Below are 15,038 nucleotides of genomic sequence, written 5' to 3' on the forward strand. Positions count from 1 at the left end.
GTACGCCAGTGAATGTCTGTCGATGAACTACAAACTAGAAGGAGTTGGAGATCCTGGAAGAGAGAATCCAGCGAAGTCCTGGCTGCAGTCCAGAATGAGACCAGCAAGACAGAGGACCGCAGTGATTATAAGGAAAAGAGGTTGATAGGTCTTGGACGTCTGTACAGAATGGCCAAAAATAGACTATCCAAATAAATATTTGATTACTTCTCCAAGAAAAATACCTCTACAAAGTTCATTAAAGGAGATCGGAAAGACTTTGAGACGTCCTACATCCCTGAAGCCCTCATTTTAGAACGGGGCGTGCTTAAAAACAGAAAACAGCCGAGTTAGAAAACTGCTGCGGAAGCAAAGGGAACTTAACAGCAAACATAAACATAGCCAAAGCCTTGCAGACAAACAAAAATTACGCGGAGTGAAATGTAGTGTGAGGAGGGCTATGCGAGAGGCATTCAATGAATTCGAAAGTAAAGTTCTATGTACTGACTTCGTAGAAAATCGTAAGAAATTTTGGTCTTATGTCAAAGCGGTAGGTAGATCAAAACAAAATCTCCGGACACTCTGTGACCAAAATGGTACTGAAACAGAGGATGACAGACTAAAGGCCGAAATACTAAATGTCTTTTTCCAAAGCTGTTTCACAGAGGAAGACTGCACTGTAGTTCCTTCTCTAGATTGTCACACAGATGAAAAAATGGTAGATATCGAAATAGACGACAGAGGGATAGCGAAACAATTAAAATCGCTCAAAAGATGAAAGGCCGCTGGATCTGATGGGATACCAATTCGATTTTACACAGAGTACGCGAAGAAACTTGCCCCCCTTCTTGCAGCGGTGTACTTTAGGTCTCTAGAAGAGCATAGCGTCCCAAAGGATTGGAAAAGGGCACAGGTCGTCCCCGTTTTCAAGAAGGGACGTCGAAGAGATGTGCTGAACTATGTCTCTAACTTCGATCAGTTGTAGAATTTTGGAACACTTATTATGTTCGAGTATAATGACTTTTCTGGTGACTAGAAATCTACTCTGTAGGAATCAGCATGGGTTTCGAAAAAGACGGTCGTGTGAAACCCAGCTCGCGCTATTCGTCCACGAGACTCAGAGGACCATAGACACGGGTTCACAGGTAGATGCCGTGTTTCTTGACTTCCGCAAGGCGTTCGATACAGTTCCCCACAGTCGTTTAATGGACAAAGTAAGAGCATATGGACTATCATACCAATTGTGTGATTGGATTGAAGAGTTCCTAGATAACAGAACGCAGCATGTTATTCTCAATGGAGAGAAGTCTTCCGAAGTAAGAATGACTTCAGGTTTGCCGCAGGGGAGTGTCATAGGACCGTTGCTATTCACAATTTACATAAATGACCTTGTGGATGACATCGGGAGTTCACTGAGCCTTTTTTGCAGATGATGCTGTGGTGTATCGAGAGGTTGTAACAATGGAAAATTGTACTGAAATGCAGGAGGATCTGCAGTGAATTGACGCATTGTGCAGGGAATGACAATTGGATCTCAATGTAGACAAGTGTAATATGCTGCGAATATATAGAAAGATAGATCCCTTATCATTTAGCTACAAAATAGCATGTCAGCAACTGGAAGCAGTTAATTCCATAAATTATCTGGCAGTACGCATTAGGAGTGATTTAAAATGGAATGATCATATAAAGTTGATCGTCGGTAAAGCAGATGCCAGACTGAGGTTCATTGGAAGAATCCTAAGGAAATGCAATCCGAAAACAAAGGAAGTAGGTTACATTACGCTTGTTCGCCCACTGCTTGAATACTGCTCATCAGTGTGGGATCCGTACCATATAGGGTTGATAGAAGAGATAGAGAAGATCCAACGGAGAGCAGCGTGCTTCGTTACAAGATCATTTAGTAATCGCGAAAGCGGTACGGAGATGATAGATAAACTCCAGTGGAAGACTCTGCAGGAGAGACGCTCAGTAGCTCGGTACGGGCTTTTGTTAAAGTTTCGAGGACATACCTTCACCGAGGAGTCAAGCAGTATATTGCTCCCTCCTACGCATATCTCGCGAAGAGACCATGAGGATAAAATCAGAGAAATTAGAGCCCACACAGAAGCATACCGACAACCCTTCTTTCCACGAACAATACGAGACTGGAATAGAAGGGAGAACCGATAGAGGTACTCAAGGTACCTTCCGCCACACACTGTCAGGTGGCTTTCGGAGTATGGATGTAGATGTAGATGTAGAAGATTTTAGGGGTGTCAGATCTAAAAAAGAACCACAAAAATAGGAAGTATTAAAGCAAATACACAGCATAGTAAGAAGGAGTACTAGAAACAGAGAAAACTCTGAATAGAGAGAACAAAATGTTGTAGCGTGATTTTGAGTGGTCAATTCCACCAATGAAAACAGAAAAAAAGCTGTAAGTCCTTTGTTACTAGAATATGAGCATTGTCCTTGAACCGACTATAAAATACACTGCCTGACAAAAAAGTGACATCTAGAAAGGACTCAGCAAACGAAATGAAGCTTCATGGACTGAGAGCCTATATGATGTTCTATCAATGATTACAAAATCAAGTCGAATGTACAAAGAACTTGACACTACGATTCCACTTACCAGTGTGACGATGAACTTCGCCTTGGCTGGATGCATGGACTGCTTCGACTGGGTGAGTGTCGGCAAGTCTTTGTTTCCTTGCCCTTCGTAAGCTGGCCCACAACTGTTGTATGTGGTTCGTGATATCCACGATACTGGGACTGGGACAGAGTTGACTTAAGAGCTGGTCCCACGCAGGTTCTACCGGGGAGAGATCTTCACAACCGCGTGATTACCTCAACATCACTCAGACAGTTCATACAGACATGAGCCGTGTGTGGACGAGCACTGACCTGTTGAAAAATGGCACCACGACTCTGTCGCATGAGAGGTAACACGTGGGGATGCAGGATGTCAGTGATGTACCATTGTATAATCAGAGTTCTCTCAATCACTACCAGCCATCACCTGGTCATATACGATGGCTCCCCATATCGTGACGCCAGGAGTAACACCGCTGTGCCTGACCAAAACAATGGAACTCCCTAGACCGCCACCATACTCGCCGATGATGACCGTTGGGATAGCGCAGAACTACAGTTCATAACAAAACCCAGTACGACATCATTTATTAGCAGTCCATGCTTCCCTGTCACGGCACCACTCCGAACGCAGCCGTTCATGTTGTGAAGTCAACCGCAGCCCATGCAAGGTATGGTAGTTTCCTAGACCGGCTGTTGTTAGTCTCCATCCAATGGTCCGCTACAGCATATAATTTTGCAGGGAGTCCATTACTTGTTCTCTGGTGGGAGACACAGCTGTGACTGGATTACGATGTGCTTGGTGCACAATATCCGATATTCTATTGTGGTTGTTAGTCGGAACTTTATTTTTTTTTTTATTTATTTATTGTTCCGTGGGACCACATTTAGGAGAAGTCTCCATGGTCAGGGAACGAGTCAATACATGAAATTATAACACGATTGTAGAAACAGATAAAATGAAATATAAGAAACATGTTCAGGCGACAAGTCGTTAGTTTAAATAAAGAAAATCAAGAACGTAACACTGGAATTTGCTTAATTTTTTAGCTCTTCCAGGAGCTCCTCGACAGAATAGAAGGAGTGAGCCATGAGGAAACTCTTCAGTTTAGACTTAAAAGTGTTTGGGCTACTGCTAAGATTTTTGAGTTCTTGTGGTAGCTTATTGAAAATGGATGCAGCAGAATACTGCACTCCTTTCTGCACAAGAGTCAAGGAAGTGCATTCCACATGCAGATTTGATTTCTGCCTAGTATTAACTGAGTGAAAGCTGCTAACTCTTGGGAATAAGCTAATATTGCTAACAACAAACGACATTAAAGAAAATACATACTGTGAGGGCAATGTCAAAATTCCCAGACTATTGAATAGGGGTCGACAAGAGGTTTTCGAACTTACACCCTACATAGCTCGAACAGCCCGTTTTTGAGCCAAAAATACCCTTTTTGAATCAGAAGAATTACCCCAAAAAATAATACCATATGACATAAGCGTATGAAAATATGCGAAGTATACTACTTTTCGTGTTGAAATGTCACTTATTTCAGATACTGTTCTAATGGTAAATAAAGCGGCATTTAGTTTCTGAACAAGATCCTGAACATGGGCTTTCCACAACAGCTTACTATCTATCCGTACGCCTAGGAACTTGAACTGTTCCGTCTCGCTTATAACATTCCCATTCTGTCTGATTAAAATGTCAGTTCTTGTTGAATTGTGGGTTAGAAACTGTAAAAACTGAGTCTTACTGTGATTTAGCATCAAATTATTTTCCACAAGCCACGAACTTATATCATGAACTACATTATTTGATGTTTCAATATTACACACAAGATCCTTCACTACCAAGGTGGTGTCATCAGCAAACAGAAATATTTTTGAATCACCTGTAATACTAGAAGGCATATCATTTACATAAATAAGAAACAGCAGTGGCCCCAGCACCAACCCTTGGGGAACGCCCCATTTAACAGTGCCCCATTGGGACTGAACATCATTACCACTCTCAATATTGCGGAGGATTACCTTCTGCTTTCTGTTCTTAAAGTAGGAGGCGAACCAATTGTAAGCTACTCCCCTTACTCCATAATGACGAGGAGTATGCCTGCCCTCATTTTCCAGTGGAGTATAGCGTAGGGCCATTGTCATATCCGATTACCTTACAAATATGGATACCGGACGACTGGACCAACCAGCCAAATTAACCCACACTGAGACCTCTTTCCAAGTCTGTCAGGCGCTGGTAACACTATCTGTGTCATCGTGCCGTTCGTGGAGATCACTCGACATCTGACGCTCTTCGCACCCCTTATACAGCAACAGGATTGGTAACAACGCTAAACACGAACAAGGCTGTGCATTCTGGTAATCCGGCCTACCTGTCACAGAGGATTGCAGAATTGCAACTCTAATCATTTACATACTCACCGATGGCGTCTGGGTGTCTGAAGTTATACTAACATATCTTATCTTCAAAGTGCTTCACTCTTACTGTCAGACAATGTACGAGTATTTAGTCGTTCATCACCCGCCGCCTTAGCTTAAAGACGAGCAAACTACTGCTACTCATTAAAAACTTTTGTAGAACAAATATTTTCCAGGTAAACGCCAAACAAGAGCCCTGGCGGGCAGCGCACGTACCTGTATCGTCAGAGCGGGTAGCGACGGCGGGCACCCTCGTGTGCACGGTGAACGTGCTGGCCACGACACGTGTGCGGCGCAGGAAGCAGCCGGCAGGCACCTGCCACTGTCAACAACACGAGTCATACCATCAGACAACAGACAGCTACAACGTGCAATCACTAGAACTAAATTACAAACTATTTCACTCCAGTCTCATTTCCTTTTCAGTATGAAACAATGTACCGATTTCGCGCAAGGTACGGTGGCCGATGCACCGTGAACAATTCTTGTCCAAAGCGGTGAGCGAGTTCATTCGTTTGGTCGGAAGGGGGCCCGACAGTGTTTCGCCACCTTTCGGCCTGTCGGCGAGGATAAAATCGCGGCGCACGCCCGTGAAATCTTTCTCAAACTATTTTACAGAAACTATTGGGTAAAAAAATCATTTTTGCGGAACTTAAGTTTTATTTGTCAGGTTCATGATGATGTGCCCATAATTTCGTTAGTGGTCAGAGCTATGGTCATATTTACATGGAAGTAAGACACTGCCATGAAATTAGAAAAGGTTTGCAATGAACAATATGGAGCTGTGATCTAGCGTTTGGTGCATATCACATAATATCTTTCTGCGTATGAAATTTACCTAATATACCGAATTTTGTCTTAGACGTGGGTGGAGGTCTCTATCTGTGACCAGTCTGGAGAAAATTGATCTGATGTAACAGACTCATTCGACATGTCGCCACGCCAGCAATAAAATCAGAGTGGAATATCCACAACATTCCTCATATTTGATGAAATATTTGAGATATCGAAATGAGATTTTGGAAAATGATACCACGCAAAGAGTAGAGTATTAGCCATGTTGTTATTAGGCAAAACTTCATTAGCTATCGTGTTATTCGACTAACTACAGATTTTTCCGATAAAAGAATGTAATTTTTTGGGCTATCGATAGCTGGTGAAATGATAAATGCTATGAGTTTTCGAACAACATAAGTGATGACGTTAGACACTTATTCTGCACCGAGTATGTGTTTTTTTCGTAAGCTACTGACCTTACTTTTCCTCAGTTTCACAGTTAATAAACTTAATCAGCCACTGCTTCAGATTATGTTCGCAACTGCTTCTGCAAAACATGTTAGTCAGGTGCCACTGTGTAATCTCCGCTGTGTTTTAGCAAAAGAAGGAAATGTTAAGATGGGGACAAGAGAAATGTGTAGATTTTAATCAAAATTCGCCACTTGTGACGCTTCTCTAAAAATTACACATGATTTGAAGGCAAGCGAAAATAAATCGCTGCATTTTCAACAGATTTCTTTTTAGATACTAACTAAAGCACAGGTGGCAGATCGTTTTGAATCGTCACCACACAAGTGCGGGCGTGGAGGGGCTCCATTTAATAGTTACGAAGAATGTGAGCATATGCTTCAGCTTAGAATGGCACTTCCCCTGCAGTGCTCGGCATTTCCCCTACAGCGTCTGCCCAAATCCCCACCACTACTGCTCTCCTCACATGCCCTGCCGACTGCGCATCTTAAGGCCACGATATTCTGCGTTGGCTCTTATGTCGGCTTGCCTTCTTAGTAATAGCAAACGTCATACAATCTGTGGGCATGTATTGATGTTCTGTATGTTCTCCCTACATATTTGCAAGATATTTATATTGATAAGCGTTGTGTATCTATTGTACATATCTGAAAGTTCCTTATGACAATAGCTGTACCCAAAATACACACATGGCTTTGCTACATAATTTACCTTAACTTTTGTTGGTCGTAATCTTTGTACACCACGGAATGTAATAGCCTGTTACAAGGTCTCTCTAAAGTGTCTTGAGCATTATTTTATCTAAAACAGAATTTTTTATTTACTTTTAAAAGATTTACTGCAGAGTCTCAGGTAGAACCCCGAAATTGTAACAAGAGATTCGTGATGCCATGGTTACAAGGAAATCAAATGGTTATTACTAGAGACCGGAATATGCATCATAAAAATCTTAAAATATGCATGCAACTGCTCATGAATGAAATGTGTCGAAATATACAAGATCAAATAATGAAAAAACATGGTACTTATTCCATGCATTATGCCTCAAAGTCGAAACTGTGCATATCAGTTACGAGGAAGAGCGCTGGCCACGGGAAAAATAGGTACGTTGAGAACGCTGATATTGTTTTCTGAGTACTCTCTGCTAAAGGTTAGAAAGGGAGCCTTTTGGGATTATTATCTAAAATTTTGCAAAATGGCGATGCATACCAAATTTAAGAATTGTTTCTTCTTTTCCACTGTTGTCGGTAACAAGCAGATGCGGTGCGAGTGAGTCGCAGAGAAACAATAGCTATGTGCAAGACCAACTCTGAGATACACTCCTGGAAATGGAAAAAAGAACACATTGACACCGGTGTGTCAGACCCACCATACTTGCTCCGAACACTGCGAGAGGGCTGTACAAGCAATGATTACACGCACGGCACAGCGGACACAACAGGAACCGCGGTGTTGGCCGTCGAATGGCGCTAGCTGCGCAGCATTTGTGCACCGCCGCCGTCAGTGTCAGCCAGTTTGCCGTGGCATACGGAGCTCCATCGCAGTCTTTAACACTGGTAGCATGCCGCGACAGCGTGGACGTGAACCGTATGTGCAGTTGACGGACTTCGAGCGAGGGCGTATAGTGGGCATGCGGGAGGCCGGGTGGACGTACCGCCGAATTGCTCAACACGTGGGGCGTGAGGTCTCCACAGTACATCGATGTTGTCGCCAGTGGTCGGCGGTAGGTGCACGTGCCCGTCGACCTGGGACCGGACCGCAGCGACGCACGGATGCACGCCAAGACCGTAGGATCCTACACAGTGCCGTAGGGGACCGCACCGCCACTTCCCAGCAAATTAGGGACACTGTTGCTCCTGGGGTATCGGCGAGGACCATTCGCAACCGTCTCCATGAAGCTGGGCTACGGTCCCGCACACCGTTAGGCCGTCTTCCGCTCACGCCCCAACATCGTGCAGCCCGCCTCCAGTGGTGTCGCGACAGGCGTGAATGGAGGGACGAATGGAGACGTGTCGTCTTCAGCGATGAGAGACGCTTCTGGCTTGGTGCCAATGATGGTCGTATGCGTGTTTGGCGCCGTGCAGGTGAGCACCACAATCAGGACTGCATACGACCGAGGCACACAGGGCCAACACCCGGCATCATGGTGTGGGGAGCGATCTCCTACACTGGCCGTACACCACTGGTGATCGTCGAGGGGACACTGAATAGTGCACGCTACATCCAAACCGTCATCGAACCCATCGTTCTACCATTCCTAGACCGGCAAGGGAACTTGCTGTTCCAACAGGACAGTGCACGTCCGCATGTATCCCGTGCCACCCAACGTGCTCTAGAAGGTGTAAGTCAACTACCCTGGCCAGCAAGATCTCCGGATCTGTCCCCCATTGAGCATGTTTGGGACTGGATGAAGCGTCGTCTCACGCGGTCTGCACGTCCAGCACGAACGCTGGTCCAACTGAGGCGCCAGGTGGAAATGGCATGGCAAGCCGTTCCACAGGACTACATCCAGCATCTCTACGATCGTCTCCATGGGAGAATAGCAGCCTGCATTGCTGCGAAAAGTGGATATACACTGTACTAGTGCCGACATTGTGCATGCTCTGTTGCCTGTGTCTATGTGCCTGTGGTTCTGTCAGTGTGATCATGTGATGTATCTGACCCCAGGAATGTGTCAACAAAGTTTCCCCTTCCTGGGACAATGAATTCACGGTGTTCTTATTTCAATTTCCAGGAGTGTACATCGCACGCTCAAAACCTCCATAATATTTTATTTGAAAAACATCATACAATCATGAATTTTTTTGAACAGCATTAACTTTTAGTTAATACTATTGGAACAAAGCTTAATTTACAATTTATTTTACATTTTTCTGATATTGTAAATGTAAACGGCGAAGTTTTGTTTCATATGTTCGGTAGTAAGATTGTGTCTTCGTTCACTCAAAACATTTTTATAAGCAGAAAGGGACCGTTCTACACCAACTGAGGTGACTGGGCAGTATTTGAATTTGGGAGCTATGTCGGCACCTATTGTTTCTGGTAAAAATTCTCCTGGCCCATTAATAGAAGTATCAATTTGGAACAAGGGTTCAAAGCCTGGGTTATTGTTTAATATGTTTTTAAAATTTTCTTTAAGTTTTCTTAAGAATATCTCCTGCAATGAGGAGTTCACTAGAATAATTTTATTCGCTAACGGAATAGATTAACTGAACGCAAAACCTTGAGTTTCAAGCTTTTTAATACTTGCAGGTATATGCGAATAATGAGTACTAATCACAGCAATGTCGTTTTCAATACCGGAATCATTAAAAGGTTCCTTGTACTGGCAAACTGCCAAAGTCTCTGCACTATCGAAGTTGTTTATTAATCCTCTATTGGTCTCGTAATGTTAACTGTGAAACAACTCAGTTTCGGCCCACACCCCAACGAATTATCACTGGTTCGGGAGGTAAAGGCACATTTGATAGTTTCTCTCTGTAAGTCTTGATGCGGGTAGGAGCCTTTGGAAACACTTCCTTTGTGGATGAAATCAGTTTATTTGCAATCTCAATCGTGGAAGATACTTATTCAGCAAGACGAAGTACTCCATGAGTAAAGCACGTCCTTGAATCAAATTGGGATAAAATACTCGGAAGGCTTTTCCTGCCTTGATTTTATAGGGAGCAGCATCTGAAATAAACACAAACACCGTTTGAAATCCAGAAGATTCTGGAAATATTTTTCTAATACCCTCATTCACAAATCTGGCGATCGTGGAATGATTTATTTTTTCAAGTTCTTTTCAGGCCGCTAAATAGGAAGAAGAAAGCTCTTCTTTTAAAGCACCAGCAAGTACATTTCCAATGTGACAGCCACAAGTGTCTGCCGTTTCGTCAAATGAAATCCAGGTAATGCTATCCTTGAGTTCATTGCGTATTTCTACCAGAACATTTACGTAAATTGTCGGTACATAATTTTTACGGAGTATTGATATATCTGATGTTTGCAATGAATGCTTCACATAGATCCATGTTAAACGACATTTTTGGTTACATTTCAACAAATCCCTGATACTGCAACTTGCTGTCAGAAGTTGTTGTTCTGGCCATTTCTTCTGCATTCCTGCGACTTGTCTTGACATGCTGGTCTATTTGAAACTTTCTTCTGTACGACACGTTTTTCACTCAAATTCGTCAATATAAAGCAATTCCGTCATACGTAAATGTTCTAGGATGGTCAGCTATCCACGAAACGACGTTTCTTTCCTTAGGCGGAGAGGATTAACCGTGGGCGCGGGCGCAGGAGCATTGACTCTGTCTTCCTGTTCCTGTTCTGTAATGATTTCGCTAGGCAGTGGCCTCTCGGTTAGTGATTGCATGCAGTTCTAGGTCGCAGTCAATCCGTCAGACATCAAAACTAGATCGAGCTAGAGGCCGCCCGTATAATTTTTCAAAATATTGTAAATGTAGAGCGGAAATATGCATCGCCACTAGTTTTTAGTTAAAATATGCAATAACCGGTTAAAGGGAGACAAATATGCAAATGCACATCCAACATGCAAATGCATATAATCCGGTCTCATGGAAACAAATTCAGGCTCATAGTGGCGACATAACGTCACGTACGACGCAGGCCACCATATCGAAAATAAATGGTAGTACTGCATAAAAGCTAGACTGATCGCTAAGCAGAAAGTCGTTCTTCAAAAATCGAGTAACTTGATTGCTCGTAATATGGTGCGTTTCAGAATACGCCACCTCAAGATAGCTCTTAAAAAATATTGCAGATACATCTAAATTACAAAGCAGTCTCAGAATAGTGAAATACGGGACCCACTGCTCAACTGTGGACACAAGGTACTTCAGGCAGAAACATACCTAGAAGCAACATGCAGCCCGGTAACATTCATACGCAGATAGCCACAAAATCTTAGGACGAAACTTATACGTGGACGTTCACGCAAGATAGCGCCAAACTTCGTCGTAATTGACAACATAGTCCAAAAACTTAATCCATAACAATACAATAGCCAAATTTACATTATAAAATTTTAAAAGTAAGGAAGATTGCAAAATATTATCATTTTAAACCAAGTGCAGTCAAGAATAAAGCCGCGTGGCTGCCGTCAGGTTTCAGAGTAAAGGCAAATGTGATGTCAATTGTACAGCTGTGAGTTGCTCTTGTATTTCATTCTGATTCTGTTTTTTTAATTTACGTGTACAGTAAAACTTTCTCAAAACGGAATGGCATGGGACTAAAATAATTTTCCAAATTGGACAAATTTACGGATTATACACAACACACTAGGCTACATAAAATTTGTCAAATATCATGCGCAAAAATATAATTTTGTAATTATGGAAGTAATTACTCACTTTTACTGCTGCACAGTTCACTTACTGAGTAGTGCAGTAGAACACCAGGCTATTACTCCAATTGTTACATAATATGGCATGTCTCTATTTTTACTGTAACTTTAAATTCGTGTATTGTTGTACATACCAGGTGATCAAAAAGTCAGAATAAATTTGAAAACTGCACGGAATAATGTAGATAGAGAGGTACAAATTTACACACATTCTTGGAATGACATGGGGTTTTATTAGAACCAAAAAATAACGAAAGTTCAAAAAATGCCCGACAGATGGCGCTTCATCTTATCAGAATAGCAATAATTAGCACAACAAAGTAAGACAAAGCAAAGATGATGTTCTTTACAGGAAATGCTCAATATATCCACCATCATTCCTCAACAATAGCTGTAGTTGAGGAATAATGTTGTGAGCAGCACTGTAAAGCATGTCCGGAGTTATGGTGAAGCATTGGGGTCGGATGCTGTCTTTCAGCATCCCTAGAGATGTCACACTTGCGACTTCAGGTAACCCCAAAGCCAATAATCGCACGGACTGAGGTCTGGGGACGCGGGAGGCCAAGCATGACGAAAGTGGCTGCTGAGCACACGATCATCATCAAACGACACGCGCAAGAGATCTTTCACGCGTCTATCAATAGTTTTTTTTTTTTGTTCTAGTAAAACCCCATGTCATTCCAAGCATGTGTCAATTTTTACCACTCTATCTACATTATTCCGTACTTTATTAAGTTTTCAAATTTATACTGACTTTTTGATCACCCGGTATATTATTCCTGTATTCTTTTGCTTTACACTTCACTTGTTTCGCCACATATCAGAGAGGGAAACCTGTCTAAATTTGGGAGAATTTGTGTGTTTTGCAAATCGCGTAACATCGTTTATGCATGCAGGAGCTTCTTCGATAGCTTATTAATTTTTCTAGGGACATCATTTTCTTCTTGTGTTAGCTCCTCACCGTCCCCTCTGTTTCACATTTATGTTAGACCTGTTGCCAAAGTAAATGTGGATGAACTGGCAAAAAGTCATCACTTATAATGAAGTCACATGGACTATAGGAAATGTTTTTATATTTTAATTATTTCAGCAACTGCTGCTGCCTTTTCTTGAGTTTCAACGAGTACGGAAGAGTCTCGTTAATCACCTTCAAAACCCGATCTGATGAAGCTCTTGGTGACAGTTTCGGGACTTATTTCCCTTACTGGTAAGCCAATCCAATTTACCGCAACCGGGACAGGCCATCAACTGTGCAGGAGGAGATGCACTTCTGGCTTCTTCAACGCAAAGTATTCGAGCCTGCATCAATAATCGGCTATAATGCGACTATAATGAGAAAAACCGCTTATCCATGGGTCTTATGAGGCTGATTGAACCTGGCGTGAACCAAGCTAATTTCGCATTTGGTAACTTGTCTTTCCGGTGGCAGGTTGCATTATTTAGGAAAAGTTCCCTTTTCTTATTTTGACGTTGAAAGAGACTACCCACTCTTCCAAAAGATCACTCATCATTCAGGCCCTTTTATTGCCTCGCCATGTGATTGGAATCTTAGTGAAAAAACGGGTTTTTCTCGTCCTGGGAATCACCAATGGCTTCTCCGTTTCACCTAGCATGTCTCGACATAGCAGAACAGTGAGTCTTTCCTTGCACACTTTTCCGCCGATGCACTTTCACCTTAAATTGCTAGACATTTTGAAGACAATGTGCCACGGAACAGTCCCGTTTTATCGACAATAAACACGTCTTTCCGATCGTGATTCGCAATTAGGTCTGGGGACCTGGGACGCAGGAGATAGAGAAGATCCAAAGAAGAGCGGCGCGTTTCGTCACAGGGTTATTTGGTAACCGTGATAGCGTTACGGAGATGTTTAATAAACTCAAGTGGCAGAATCTGCAAGAGAGGCGCTCTGCATCGCGGTGTAGATTGCTCGCCAGGTTTGGTGCGTTTCTGGATGAGGTATCGAATATATTGCTTCCCCCTACTTATACTTCCCGAGGAGATCACGAATGTAAAATTAGAGAGATTAGAGCGCGCACGGAGGCTTTCAGACAGTCGTTCTTCCCGCGAACCATACGCGACTGGAACAGGAAAGGGAGGTAATGACAGTGGCACGTAAAGTGCCCTCCGCCGCACACAGTTGGGTGGCTTGCGGAGTATAAATGTAGAATGTAGAATGTAGGTCATGCAGTATTGCCTTCCATTCTGTTGCTACGATTTCCTGCACATCCTTTGCTTCGCCATACACTTCATTCCATGAGACTTCGTGCCTAGCTATGAAACTGTCCCGCCATCCAATGGATGCCTTAAACTCCGTATTCCGAAGCTCTTAAGCGTATCTGGGAACTTTCATATGCAACATGGGTCAAGACAAAGGTAACTTTTTGGACCGCGAACATACGAACCCTTCCCACACTATCTCGTTGACTTATTCATTTCCAGTTCTCTTGGTCTTTCTTTTCATTTGCCCGTTACGTTTCATTCACTAATCTTATCCCTGTTGAAATTTTATTAATTTGTGTTTTACCGCATTTGGTACCGTAACATTATTTCGCGCACATGGAGTCCGTCTTTCTTACTCGCCTCGGTTGCCTTAATGTTATGTGTTACCCTACCGACACATACTTTATGTTCGACTTCATTTTGTCACTTAAAGTGCTACAAGTCAACTGAGACTGGCAGAAAATAATGCAGGAAGTGCATTTCTTTGGAATGCTTGACCTTGCATGTAGAAACATTGTTTAACGGAACAACGATGACCTCCTTCACATAACAGCATTGTCGAGGCTGTACAATCTTCGTTACCTTGTATAGATATGAATAACTCAGCTATATTGTGTTAGTTATTTTTTTTATTTATTTAGCGTATGGCAATTGTGTTAGTTTTTTCCATATTACGCAATGAATTAATAATTTTAAAATTTTCGCATATTTGTATCTTTTGGCCAAATTTCGAAGTTCTACACGTTCCACTTTGATTAAATTTTGCTGTTTATGTACCATTTTTACAGATATCTGTGGATGGCTAAGTCCGAAACACGTCATATTAGAAGAAATTACGTCATTCTATTTTTGAAGCATCACATTTTGTTTAGCGACCAGTCCAGCCTTTACGCATTACTTCTGTTCAAATTCGGTCTCCATTGCAGACTTTCTTGGTTAACTGAACACGCAATGGTCGCAGAAAACCCGACCTAGTACATAACATATATCTGGCTCCTACAGGGGTATCAGTGGACATCAGAAGATGTTTTTTTGTCACAGAAAACATACTGAAACACGTCTGAAATACAGCACGATTGATCCATTATCTCTGCAAGTTATTTACTCTTTTTTAATTTATTTTTTTTATTTATTTTAGTATAGTGCATACAGCAACGCTTGAGGTTCTCGAGGAATTTAACATGCTAGGCACGTACGAGCCATACATCGCAATTCACGGCCAGACCGTACATCAAGAGGCTC

The 15,038-nt window shown here is 42.5% G+C and overlaps 1 protein-coding gene across 1 annotated transcript in view; it reads right to left on the bottom strand.

The window, feature by feature from the left end:
* The window catches only part of LOC126439053 (fibrillin-2-like), a 194,513-nt gene that overhangs the window by 26,362 nt on the left and 153,113 nt on the right, over positions 1–15,038 (bottom strand). Inside the window, exon 20 of the mRNA XM_050090553.1 lies at positions 5,197–5,302. Coding sequence (XP_049946510.1) covers positions 5,197–5,302 — 106 coding nt within the window. The remainder of the gene's footprint in view (positions 1–5,196; positions 5,303–15,038) is intronic.

Source organism: Schistocerca serialis, chromosome 1 (genome assembly GCF_023864345.2).
Source record: "Schistocerca serialis cubense isolate TAMUIC-IGC-003099 chromosome 1, iqSchSeri2.2, whole genome shotgun sequence".
Taxonomy (NCBI): Eukaryota; Metazoa; Arthropoda; class Insecta; order Orthoptera; family Acrididae; genus Schistocerca; species Schistocerca serialis.